General features: G+C 37.7%; 1 protein-coding gene across 21 annotated transcripts in view; it reads left to right on the top strand.

Annotated features, from left to right (window-relative positions):
• DISP1 (dispatched RND transporter family member 1) overlaps positions 1 to 13,989 on the top strand; it is a 290,651-nt gene that overhangs the window by 32,550 nt on the left and 244,112 nt on the right. For 11 of the 21 annotated variants that reach the window (XR_013170796.1, XR_013170797.1, XR_013170798.1 and 8 more), the window contains exons 2-3: positions 344 to 412; positions 1,784 to 1,881. Coding sequence is in view for 4 of the 21 variants with exons in the window: in XM_077149183.1 (XP_077005298.1) it covers positions 344 to 412 (69 nt within the window). In the remaining 17 variants the exon portion in view is untranslated. Of the gene's footprint in view, positions 1 to 343; positions 413 to 1,783; positions 1,882 to 13,989 lie in introns of those variants that run through there. The other 10 variants (XM_077149183.1, XM_077149182.1, XM_077149181.1 and 7 more) reach the window with 1 other exon arrangement.

Genomic DNA, 13,989 nt, shown 5'->3' with positions numbered 1-13,989 from the left:
CTTTGCCCGTACTTTTTAATTAACTACCCAACATACTCTGGGGTGTATCCAGGTATTACCTTAAGCTATACAGATTTACAAGCCCTCTTTCCCATTCTGGGCTCCATGTGTTTGGGTTGTTTAAATGAGCTATGTAGACAGGTTAAGTTGGATTTATGTGCTACAGAAAATTTAGGTTTTGGACAAAATAAACCTCCCTTCCTTTCCTCTCATGGAGTAGGTGCAGTTCTAAAATGCAGTGTCACCCTTGTCCCTGTGTTCTGATACAGCTTAACCCCGACCCGATCTGTTTTGTTCTTGTCTCTAATTGAGGCCTGATCTCTTTTTCAATTTCTTTTAACAGTTGTACTTAGCAATGCTGACTTTCAGAGCTGCAGAACTCCAACTCTGAGTCTTAGGTATCACACAGGAGGTAAGTTTTACTTGCCCTAACTTCTATTAGTATTGTTGAGTGATTTTCCAAAATGGTGGCTAACTTCTGGTACAGTTCAGAGAACATCTTGCCTTGAGTTTCAGAGCAATTGCCTTTATGATTTATGATCATTAAAAGCATGTAAAAGATAATTCATAAATATATATAAAATGTAATTGCAATCTAGGCTAAAGAATTTAAACAGGTTTTTCATCCACATGAATGTCTGGTGAAGTATTGTAAAATCATGGAGGATATGAAATCATTCTTTGTTGTATAGGATTGTCCTTAACATTGCACATCATCTGGCATCCTGTGATTCAGCACACCGAGTACCTTCAGTGCCCCTCAGTCATAGTGACAAACAAACAAGGCTCTTAAAAACTTTCAAAACAACCCTTAGGGTTCAAAATTAAACTGATTACCTTTCAGCTGTATGAAGTTAAAGAAGCCAATTTCTTTTCAGGGTGTGTATGTGGAACTATTTTTTTAGAGGAGGGGTAACAAATATATTCTATCTTGTCACAATTCTGATTGGAGGTGGTTGTTGTCTTGATCACTGCATTAGGAATACTGAGGCAGAGGCCACCCTCAGTAGGAAAAAGTGTTGTGATTTATCATATCTTTTATAGATAGAAGGGGGAATATCGCATTGGGACACCTGCCACATATTCCCCATCTCTTATATAGCTCAGTGGATCTTAACTGATTGGGCACTAACAGTTTCCCTCACCCCCAGGTCAGTTTAGAAGTATGTCAGATGGGTGTATCTGTGCAATTGGCATTTAGTGCTGGGGAATCAGGGTGGTGCTCTGGACAGTCCCACAGTGGGGATATATCCCATCCCCAAAGCCTGCAGTCCCTCATTGAGGAACAGTGAGTTAGCTTGGAGAACAGTTCAATTGTGGAAACTCGTCTGAGCCTGGGTGGTCATTGGGACTTAAACAGTGGCCAGATAACTGACTGGGGATATTATAGAAGGTATCTTGGCATTGAGGGAGTACCATATAATCTCCATGGTCTTTCCAGTTCCCTGATTTCATGAGTATAAGTCAGGGGTCAGCAGAGTATGACCCACAGGCTCAGTCTGACCTGTTTTAATAAACAATTTTCTGTTGGGACACAGTTATATTTATTCGTTTATGTATGGTTGGTAGCTGCTTTGGGATAACAATGCAAAGTTGAATAATTGTGACAGAGTCCTTATAGCTGCAAAGCCTAAATACTACTGGCCTTTTCTTTTTCTTTTTTTAAAGACATAATTTTATTGTACCCTTAATAGACTACAGATTAATGTAAACATAACTTTTATATGCACTTGGAAACTGAAAAATTTGTGTAACTCTCTCTATTGTGATACTTTATTTGCAGTGGTCTGGGGCCAAAGCTGCAATTTATCTCCAAGGGATGCCTGTGTTGGTCAAGGAAGCCAGTAAAACAGCCCAATGTGATGTATAGACTACTTTAAGGTGGTGATCTTTAAGTTGTCATATAACGATTGAATGGAAGTATGTGAAAATGGGATTCCTCTGTAGTTCTTTTGTCAGAGTTCCCAAGTATCTAGTTGCAACAGCAGAGAAACATAACATAAGTCCACCACTGAACTAGATGAAAAGAAAAATCCAATTCAAATAGATTATGCCAGAGAATTCACCACTGAATTCTAAAATATTTTCTTATGGCTGTGAAACATGAGGGCCAAATAGTTGGTGGATCAGCAATAAAACCTAGAGCTGGAGAATTCTCAGCTTGATTATGCAAATATAACTAAGTGTAGTAGTGCAAAGTCTACTTCTATTTTTACAGTTTCTCAGTTTTAAAAATTGGGCTGATAGGTGATTTTTCACACAGTGATGTTATGCTGACTGGTACTTATGTAATACTTTGGAAAACCATGAAAATGAAATTAAAAAATTGAATCTAGAATCTTTGGAAATTACTTTTGGAGTTAAAAAATTCCACGTGGTTAATATGACCTTTTTCCACCTATGTACTGTAATTAAAAAAAAAGAACCCAACAAGATATGAGCATTGCTAATTTGTTGGTGTTGTGTAGAAGTAGTAACTTAAAAAAATAACCTTCTGAGCACTTACCTAGAGTGTTTTTTTTTTTTTTTTTTTTTTTTATTAATTAAAAAAAGAATTAACAAAACCATTATAAATCATTTCAATGTACATGTACAATCAGTAATTCTTAATAACATCACATAGTTGCATATTCATCATTTCTTAGTACATTTGCATCGATTTAGAAAAAGAAATAAAAAGACAACAGAATAAGAATTAAAACAATAATAGAAAGAAAAAAAAAACAAAAAAAACAAAAACAAAAAACCTATACCTCACATGCAGCTTCATTCAGTGTTTTAACATAATTGCATTACAATTGGGTAGTATTGTGCTGTCCATTTCTGAGTTTTTATATCCAGTCCCGTTGTACAGTCTGTATCCCTTCATCTCCAATTATCCCTTCTCTTTTTTTTTTTTTTAATTAACAGAAAAAAAGAAATTAACCCAACATTTAGAGATCATACCATTCTACACATGCAATCATTAATTCTTAACATCATCACATAGATGCATGATCATCATTTCTTAGTACATATGCATTGGTTTAGAAGAACTAGCAACATAACCGAAAAAGATATAGAATGTTAATATAGAGAAAAAAATAAAAGTAATAATAGTAAAATCAAAACAAAACAACACAAAACAAAACAAAAACCTATAGCTCAGATGCAGCTTCATTCAGTGTTTTAACATGATTACTTTACAATTAGGTATTATTGTGCTGTCCATTTTTGAGTTTTTGTATCTAGTCCTGTTGCACAGTCTGTATCCCTTCAGCTTCAATTACCCATTGTCTTACCCTGTTTCTAACTCGTGCTGAACTCTGTTACCAATGACATATTTCAAGTTTATTCTCGAATGTCCGTTCACATCAGTGGGACCATACAGTATTTGTCCTTTAGTTTTTGGCTGGATTCACTCAGCATAATATTCTCTAGGTCCATCCATGTTATTACATGGTTCATAAGTTTATCTTGTCTTAAAGCTGCATAATATTCCATCGTATGTATATACCACAGTTTGTTTAGCCACTCTTCTGTTGATGGAGATTTTGGCTGTTTCCATCTCTTTGCAATTGTAAATAATGCTGCTATAAACATTGGTGTGCAAATGTCCGTTTGTGTCTTTGCCCTTAAGTCCTTTGAGTAGATACCTAGCAACGGTATTGCTGGGTCGTATGGCAATTCTATATTCAGCTTTTTGAGGAACCGCCAAACTGCCTTCCACAGTGATTGCACCCTTTGACATTCCCACCAACAGTGGATAAGTGTGCCTCTTTCTCCGCATCCTCTCCAGCACTTGTCATTTTCTGTTTTGTTGATAATGGCCATTCTGGTGGGTGTGAGATGATATCTCATTGTGGTTTTGATTTGCATTTCTCTAATGGCCAGGGACATTGAGCATCTCTTCATGTGCCTCTTGGCCATCCGTATTTCCTCTTCTGAGAGGTGTCTGTTCAAGTCTTTTTCCCATTTTGTAATTGGGTTGGCTGTCTTTTTGTTGTTGAGATGAACAATCTCTTTATAAATTCTGGATACTAGACCTTTATCTGATATATCATTTCCAAATATTGTCTCCCATTGTGAAGGCTGTCTTTCTACTTTCTTGATGAAGTTCTTTGATGCACAAAAGTGTTTAATTTTGAGGAGTTCCCATTTATTTATTTCCTTCTTCAGTGCTCTTGCTTTAGGTTTAAGGTCCATAAAACCGCCTCCAGTTGTAAGATCCATAAGATATCTCCCTACATTTTCCTCTAACTGTTTTATGGTCTTAGACCTAATGTTTAGATCTTTGATCCATTTTGAGTTAACTTTTGTATAGGGTGTGAGAGATGGGTCTTCTTTCATTCTTTTGCATATGGATATCCAGTTCTCTAGGCACCATTTATTGAAGAGACTGTTCTGTCCCAGGTGAGTTGGCTTGACTGCCTTATCAAAGATCAAATGTCCATAGATGAGAGGGTCTATATCTGGGCACTCTATTCGATTCCATTGGTCGATATATCTATCTTTATGCCAATACCATGCTGTTTTGACCACTGTGGCTTCATAATATGCCTTAAAGTCAGGCAGCGCGAGACCTCCAGCTTCGTTTTTTTTCCTCAAGATGTTTTTAGCAATTCGGGGCACCCTGCCCTTCCAGATAAATTTGCTTATTGGTTTTTCTATTTCTGAAAAATAAGTTGTTGGGTTTTTGATTGGTATTGCATTGAATCTGTAAATCAATTTAGGTAGGATTGACATCTTAACTATATTTAGTCTTCCAATCCATGAACACGGTATGCCCTTCCATCTATTTAGGTCTTCTGTGATTTCTTTTAGCAGTTTTTTGTAGTTTTCTTTATATAGGTTTTTTGTCTCTTTAGTTAAATTTATTCCTAGGTATTTTATTCTTTTAGTTGCAATTGTAAATGGGATTCGTTTCTTGATTTCCCCCTCCACTTGTTCATTGCTAGTGTATAGAAATGCTACAGATTTTTGAATGTTGATCTTGTAACCTGCTACTTTGCTGTACTCATTTATTAGCTCTAGTAGTTTTGTTGTGGATTTTTCCGGGTTTTCGACGTATAGTATCATATCGTCTGCAAACAGTGATAGTTTTACTTCTTCCTTTCCAATTTTGATGCCTTGTATTTCTTTTTCTTGTCTAATTGCTCTGGCTAGAACCTCCAACACAATGTTGAATAATAGTGGTGATAGTGGACATCCTTGTCTTGTTCCTGATCTTAGGGGGAAAGTTTTCAATTTTTCCCCATTGAGGATGATATTAGCTGTGGGTTTTTCATATATTCCCTCTATCATTTTAAGGAAGTTCCCTTGTATTCCTATCTTTTGAAGTGTTTTCAACAGGAAAGGATGTTGAATCTTGTCGAATGCCTTCTCTGCATCAATTGAGATGATCATGTGATTTTTCTGCTTTGATTTGTTGATATGGTGTATTACATTAATTGATTTTCTTATGTTGAACCATCCTTGCATACCTGGGATGAATCCTACTTGGTCATGATGTATAATTCTTTTAATGTGTTGTTGGATACGATTTGCTAGAATTTTATTGAGGATTTTTGCATCTGTATTCATTAGAGAGATTGGTCTGTAGTTTTCTTTTTTTGTAATATCTTTGCCTGGTTTTGGTATGAGGGTGATGTTGGCTTCATAGAATGAATTAGGTAGTTTTCCCTCCACTTCGATTTTTTTGAAGAGTTTGAAGAGAATTGGTACTAATTCTTTCTGGAACGTTTGGTAGAATTCACATGTGAAGCCATCTGGTCCTGGACTTTTCTTTTTAGGAAGCTTTTGAATGACTAATTCAATTTCTTTACTTGTGATTGGTTTGTTGAGGTCATCTATGTCTTCTTGAGTCAAAGTTGGTTGTTCATGTCTTTCCAGGAACCCGTCCATTTCCTCTAAATTGTTGTATTTATTAGCGTAAAGTTGTTCATAGTATCCTGTTATTACCTCCTTTATTTCTGTGAGGTCAGTAGTTATGTCTCCTCTTCCATTTCTGATCTTATTTATTTGCATCCTCTCTCTTCTTCTTTTTGTCAATCTTGCTAAGGGCCCATCAATCTTATTGATTTTCTCATAGAACCAACTTCTGGCCTTATTGATTTTCTCTATTGTTTTCATGTTTTCAATTTCATTTATTTGTGCTCTAATCTTTGTTATTTCTTTCCTTTTGCTTGCTTTGGGGTTAGCTTGCTGTTCTTTCTCCAGTTCTTCCAAATGGATAGTTAATTCCTGAATTTTTGCCTTTTCTTCTTTTCTGATATAGGCATTTAGAGCAATAAATTTCCCTCTTAGCACTGCCTTTGCTGCGTCCCATAAGTTTTGATATGTTGTGTTTTCATTTTCATTCGCCTCGAGGTATTTGCTAATTTCTCTTGCAATTTCTTCTTTGACCCAGTCGTTGTTTAGGAGTGTGTTGTTGAGCCTCCACGTATTTGTGAATTTTCTGGCACTCTGCCTATTATTGATTTCCAACATCATTCCTTTATGGTCCGAGAAAGTGTTGTGTAAGATTTCAATCTTTTTAAATTTGTTAAGACTTGCTTTGTGACCCAGCATATGGTCTATCTTTGAGAATGATCCATGAGCACTTGAGAAAAAGGTGTATCCTGCTGTTGTGGGATGTAATGTCCTATAAATGTCTATTAAGTCTAGTTCATTTATAGTAATATTCAGATTCTCTATTTCTTTGTTGATCCTCTGTCTAGATGTTCTGTCCCTTGATGAGAGTGGTGAGTTGAAGTCTCCAACTATTATGGTATATGAGTCTATTTCCCTTTTCAGTGTTTGCAGTATATTCCTCACGTATTTTGGGGCATTCTGATTCGGTGCGTAAATATTTATGATTGTTATGTCTTCTTGTTTAATTGTTCCTTTTATTAGTATATAGTGTCCTTCTTTGTCTCTTTTAACTGTTTTACATTTGAAGTCTAATTTGTTGGATATTAGTATAGCCACTCCTGCTCTTTTCTGGTTGTTATTTGCATGAAATATCTTTTCCCAACCTTTCACTTTCAACCTATGTTTATCTTTGGGTCTAAGATGTGTTTCCTGTAGACAGCATATAGAAGGATCCTGTTTTTTAATCCATTCTGCCAATCTATGTCTTTTGATTGGGGAATTCAGTCCATTGACATTTAGTGTTATTACTGTTTGGATAATATTTTCCTCTAACATTTTGCCTTTTGTATTATATATATCATATCTGATTTTCCTTCTTTCTACACTCTTTTCCATATCTCTCTCTTCTTTCTTTTTGTATCTGACTCTAGTGCTCCCCTTAGTATTTCTTGCAGAGCTGGTCTCTTGGTCACAAATTCTTTCAGTGACTTTTTGTCTGAGAATGTTTTAATTTCTCCCTCATTTTTGAAGGATAATTTTGCTGGATATAGGAGTCTTGGTTGGCAGTTTTTCTCTTTTAGTATTTTAAATATATCATCCCACTGTCTTCTAGCTTCCATGGTTTCTGCTGAGAAATCTACACAAAGTCTTATTGGGTTTCCCTTGTATGTAATGGATTGTTTTTCTCTTGCTGCTTTCAAGATCTTCTCTTTCTCTTTGACCTCTGACATTCTAACTAGTAAGTGTCTTGGAGAACGCCTATTTGGGTCTAATCTCTTTGGGGTGCGCTGCACTTCTTGGATCTGTAATTTTAGGTCTTTCATAAGAGTTGGGAAATTTTCAGTGAAAATTTCTTCCATTAGTTTTTCTCCTCCTTTTCCCTTCTCTTCTCCTTCTGGGACACCCACAACACGTATATTTGTGCGGTTCATATTGTCCTTGAGTTCCCTGATACCCTGTTCAAATTTTTCCATTCTTTTCCCGATAGTTTCTGTTTCTTTTTGGGATTCAGATGTTCCATCCTCCAAATCACTAATTCTATCTTCTGTCTCTTTAAATCTATCATTGTAGCTATCCATTATTTTTTCTATGTTTGCTACTTTATCCTTCACTTCCATAAGTTCTGCGATTTGTTTTTTCAGTTTTTCTATTTCTTCTTTATGTTCAGCCCATGTCCTCTTCATGTCCTCCCTCAATTTATCGATTTCATTTTTGAAGAGGTTTTCCATTTCCGTTCGTATATTCAGTATTAGTTGTCTCAGCTCTTGTGTCTCATTTGAGCTATTGGTTTGTTCCTTTGACTGGGCCATATTCTCAATCTTTTGAGCGTGGACAGTTATCTTCTGCTGCTGGCGTCTGGGCATTTATTCAGATTTCTCTTGGTGTTGGACCCAGCAAGGTTGTAATATTTTTCTGTGAAATCTCTGGGTTCTGTTTTTCTTATCCTGCCCAGTAGGTGGCGCTCGTGGCACACGTTTGCTGCGGGTCCCACCAGTAAAAGGTGCTGTGGGACCTTAAACTTTGGAAAACTCTCGCCGTCCGGGGGGTTCGCTAGCCGAAACGGCTTGAGCCGGCCCGGGGTCCGAACGCAGGGAGAGTTGCTGGTCGCCGCAGCCAGGGAAAGAGCCCGTCCGAATTTCCTAGTCGGCCCTGGGCAACAAGCGTGGCGGGAGGGCGCCAGCGGCAGCGGCCCGCCCGAGAGAGTGCACGTTCCCCGGGAGTCACGGGTTTGGAAGGGGCCTCCCCCACCCGTCACCGTTCTCCGCGGCCTGGGGGTTTCCGATCCAATTCTCTCAGTTGGTCCGGGGGCTGCGCGTGGTGTGGGCGCCAGCCGTCTTTGTTTCAGGGGAGCGCCTCTCCAATTCTCCCAGCCGGCCCGGGAAGGGGGAAGGGAGTAACTCCGGCCGCTTGCCACCCCGCCCGGTAAGGCCCGCGCGCCTCGGCGATCTCACCCGAGCTGCTTCTCTCAGCCAGCCAGCCGTTCCAGGATGGGGTACGCTGTCTTTTTTATCTCTGTTGTGGCTTTGGGCGCTTTCTGTATCGTTTCTACTCCCCTAGTAGGTGTCCTGGAGAAGAAACTAAGATCCGCGCGTCTTACTAAGCCGCCATCTTCCCTGTTACTCCTAGAGTGTTTTTTTAAAAGAGGTATTAGGTATATGTATCTGTTAACTCTTGTTTGAAAAAAATACTAGTTTGACTCTTTCAGTGAGTTTTTCAGTATGTTAGGATCCTGGTTAATTTCACGTCTCAACTTGGGTAGGTTGTGGTGTCCAATTATTTGGTCAAGCAAGCACTGGCCTAGTTGTTACTGTCAGGGTATTTTGTAGATGAGATTTGCATGTCTAATCAGTTGATTGCATTTATGGCTAATTGCATCTACAGTCAAAAAAGGTGATTGCCCTCAACAGTATGGGGAGTCTCTTTATCCCATTAGTTGGAGGCATTAAAAGCCAGGACTGAGAATTTTGGAAGTCAGAAAGAAGAATTTTTGCCTCAATTTCAAGAGTCGACCAGCTTCCCCTGGGGAATACAAACTTGCCAGACTTCAGAATCACCCTTATTAGAGTTTCCAGTTTGTAGACTGCCTTATAGAATTTGGACTTACCAGATTTCAGAATCACTTTTATCACAAAATACTACAGAATTCGTGCTTGCCAGTCCCCATGGTTGCATAAGCCAATTTCTCATAATAAATCTCTTTTTTATGTATATATGTATACTATATACATAGTATATATATATGCTATTCTATTATTAGGTGGTATATATTTTTGTTTCCTGTCAGTTCTGTCTCTCTGGAGAACCCCGTCTAATTCAGTTAGTGTTTAAATATTTTTGGTGTATTAAACAGATATGTGGCATATAAAATATTGCATAGTGATTAGCGAATAGGAGTGCACCTGTATTCATAGCTCAGTAATCTTTAGGGGATGACTTAGATTTTCTTTCATGTGTCAGATAAAGAAAGAAAAATGGACAATTTATTGGCCTTTGTCACCGTTTGAAATTAAAAATTTCTTTCTTTCTGTGGATTTAATATGTTGGGTATTAATTTTTAAGGTGCTTTTGATAATTAAAAAATTTTCATTTATAACAGTTTTTTCTGTTTTTATAAGTTAATGCTCTTGGTAATCTTTTTGCACAAAAAATACTTAGAGTTGAGAATAAATTTTGAGGTTACTTAGTCTAATCCCCATTGTTTTGGGGTGAGAAGCAGAGTTCAGAAAGGTGAAGTGTTTTGCACAGAGTACCATAGGAAGTAAAGAACCAGAATTAGAGGCCAGATCTCCTGGTTTCTAATCCAGTGCCTTTTCTGCTAAAAGAGTGATTAAAGTGGAGCTAATCAGAGCAGATTTTCTGAAGAGACAGTGATTTCAAGTTCTCTATTTAAAATAGATGGAGTATGAATTGATGATTAAGAGAATGGAGATGATGTTCAGGCCATTTAGTGATACCAAGTGGAGAGCAGGCAGAGAGAAGTGGGTATGTTAAAAAGTATATAAGGTCTGTTGGGTAGGCAGCATATGTATTTGGGGCTGATGGTGACATGTGATACCCATGCGGCTTGAAGACCTTTTGTGGGTACAAGCTGGCCATTGGGTGATTCACGAGGGATATCTCAAAAAAGCTTTAACTGTAGGGAATGCATGGTCCAAAAGAAGTAATGAGAGAGCTGTCTTTCTGGTGGAGGTTGACAGAGAAATTTGTTGCTGTTGGAACCCAAGATCTCTGTAAGCAGCCTTGGGCAGGAATTTGGAAACTCTCTAGGGGGAGTTTTAAGGACTCTGGGGCAAATTCTATATTTACATTATAGGTTACAAGTGAATCCTTTAAGAAGTTGCCAGGATTCAGGCATAATCTTGAGCTGAATTCTGATAGGAACAATAACTGTCATTTATTGGTCACTTGCAATTTCAGCACATTTAAGAGCAAGGGCCTTACATACTAGTCATGGGACCTTAGACAAGTTACTGAACTTTCTGAGCTTACTTTCTTACCTGTAAAATAAATATCATAAATCCACTGCACAGAGTTGTTATAGGAAGAAAACGAGATAAAGCATATAATGTGATTGGTACAACGCCTGGCACATAGGGAAATGAATAATAGCATTTGTTATTCTACATCATGGCAACTGACTGAGGGTTTTTTAGAAGGTATTCCTAGAGTATGATCCTTATATTTTTGTTCTTTTCCCTTTTCTAGCCCTTTGTGTCATTCCCAATAGCTCTTTAGCATGTGTTTTTTTTTTTGTAGCATGGTCCAGGAAGCGTCTTTAGCATGCTTTTGCCTTCATGTTTATTATTTACAAGCAGATGCAAGTCTTTGGCATATAGTACTTCTCTACTTCTGTGATCAACAAGCCTTTTCTTTTTTTTTTTTTTTTAAAGACAGAGAAGGAAGGAAGGATAGAAGGAAGGAAGGGAGGAAGAAAGGGAAACATCTTTAAACATTTTCTTATTTTATTATATTTTGTTTGTTTGTTTGTTTTTTACATGGGCTGGGGCCGGGAATCGAACCGGGGTCCTCCGGCATAGCAGGCAAGCACTCTTGCCCGCTGAGCCACCGCGGCCCGCCCAAGCCTTTTCTTTTTTAATGCTATGTATTATAGGTGCCATATTTCAGTTGCAAATTGCATATTATCAAATTGAAAGGATATACTTGCTATAGTGTTATCTCCAATAAATTTTGTTACCTTTGTTTTTTGCTTTGGAATATGGCTATCAAAACATAGATGTGCTTGAAAAGGAGAATGGAAGGTACAAGAATTGAAGCAACTTTTTCCTTTTCTTTTCAAAGCGTTCTTCCCTTCAGGTTTTGTATAAAAAATAAAATATTTTGAAGGATGCTGTTTTAGTTTCCTAGGCTGCTCAAAGTAAATACCATGACTTGGTATGGTCAGTCATGGTATCTGTTTGAGGCTGTGTTTGAGGCTGTGAGACTTTCCAACTCAAGGTGTCATCCAGGTGATAGTTTCTTCCTGAAGCCTGGCTGCCAGCAGTCCTTGGCTCTTTTCCCACATGGCAAGGCATATGGTGGTGTCTGCTGGTCTCTTCCTTCTCTTCCAGGCTTTGTTGCTTTCAGCTTCTTTTGCTTCCATGTCCTTCTCTTTCTCTCTTTGTTTTCACTCTGTTTATAAAGAACTCCAATTAGAGAATTAAGTCCCATCCTGAATCAGGTGGGTCATGCCTTCTCTGAAGTAGCATCATCAAAAGGCCCTACCTACACAAGTACACACTCACCAGAATGGATTAGATTTAAGAACATGTTTTTCTGAGGTACGTAAGGTTTCAAACCACCACAGATGCCAACTCCACAGATAACTGGTTATTATTTGTATTTTAAGATACGAAAGCACTTAGGGTATCGGCTCGATATTAATCAGATTGTAGAGGTTTTCAGCGTGTAGACTAGAGGATCTAATTGAGATTACTAGATACAAGGCATAGAGTGTCTCTTCAACTTTGTAGTACAGTTATTTCTGAACCAGACCTGGAAACCATTTATCTTGTGTTTAGAAGGTTGGTAGGATTTACATTTGACACAGAGTGACTTGGGTATGTTTAGTTGTCACTCTGAGAGCCTTTTTGTTACTTGAAAAATTAAGGAATGGTTCTTTTTAGTTGAGCTGGGAGAGGGTGAGGGCCTGTATGTACAATTTCAAATGCTAGGTTTTAAATTTAATTTGAGGGGAAATTTGTATATTTCTATTTGCAAGCTGAAGGAGTTCCAGAAAACTTGAAAGGGGACTTTTGAGGGAAGAAGTACGTTAGAGTGCCTCTTTCTAGGAATCCTTAACTTTTTTTTAAGATGCTATTAAAAAAATGATTTTTGAGTGATTTTTTTCTAAATGATTTAACACAATTTAATCATGAGGAAGAACAACTTCATAAATTCAGACCAAAGTGTTTCAAATTATAAGGTACTCTACTTCACAATTCTATAGTAGATAAGTATTGGTAACCAAGAGCAGCAATTGATTTTCACTGAGACACACTGAACAATAATTGCCTCTAAAATACCAGAGTAAGCGGTGTGGGTCAATTTGTTCCATATTCCTTTGTGCAAACCCTCTTGCAGTTTCCTTTTCTTTCTCTGCTGCTTCCTTCATTGAATAATGATCCATTCTTATCTCACAAGAGCCCTGTGCATTAAAATCTTCTGGTTTTCTTTCTTTTGTCCTTTAACTTTCCCCCCAAATGAAATCTCCATTTCTTTCATCAGAACTGTTAGCCAATCTAAATTATTTGATTAAATTAAACAGAGTAAGGTATGAGATGACAGACAGACCTAATTCCAAGACTCATTATATAAATTATTTGTATTTTAAAGTGAAGTTTATAAAACTAAGGGAAAAGGTGGTTACCTAAAGAATTAACAAGTGCATTAATGTATAGGTTGCTTATTTACTGTGTTACCTCAGACTTCCTCGTCCTTGGACTCTCAGTTGCAAAGAGAACATGTTTCTTCCCTTGAGTAGCTAAGAGGAGGCAGAATAATGGGAGGAGATAGAACCTTTTCTCTGTCCCAAATAGGTGTAAGAACTTCTTGGACATTTTTCGTTTTGCAGGCCCTTCCTTTGTAATCTCATGTTTTTTTTTGTTTGTTTAATTAATCTCCCTATTAAATGTTGCTTATCTCTTGGTTGCAGGTTCCTATTTCCTAACTTGCCATAAGATAAATATTCCTAATTTGCATGTTGTCAGATTATGTGGTTTTCACTTCATGAAACTTGCTGTGCTGGTTTGAAAGGAAGTATGCCCCCTAAGAAAAGCCATGTTTTAATATAAATCCCATTTCATAAAGGTAGAGTAATCTCTATTCAATACTGTATGTTTGAAACTGTAATCAGATCATCTCCCTGGATGATGTGATTTAGTCAAGAGTGGTTGTTAAACTGGATTAAGGGACGACATGTCTCCACCCATTTGGGTGGGTCTTGATTGGTTTATTGGAGTCCTATAAAAGAGGAAATATTTTGGAGAATGAGAGATTCAGAGAGAGCAACACTACGAAGCAGAGAGTCCACCAGCCAGTGACCTTTGGAGATGAAGAAGGAAAATGCCTCCCAGGGAACTTCATGAAACTGGAAACCAGGAGAGAAAGCTTGTAGATGACTCTGTGTCCACCATGTGCCTTCTCACTTGAGAGAGAAAC

The sequence above is a fragment of the Tamandua tetradactyla genome, chromosome 2, assembly GCF_023851605.1.
Source record: "Tamandua tetradactyla isolate mTamTet1 chromosome 2, mTamTet1.pri, whole genome shotgun sequence".
Lineage (NCBI taxonomy): Eukaryota > Metazoa > Chordata > Mammalia > Pilosa > Myrmecophagidae > Tamandua > Tamandua tetradactyla.
The sequence above is the reverse complement of the archived record's forward strand: the minus strand, read 5'-3'. Positions and strand labels throughout refer to the sequence as shown.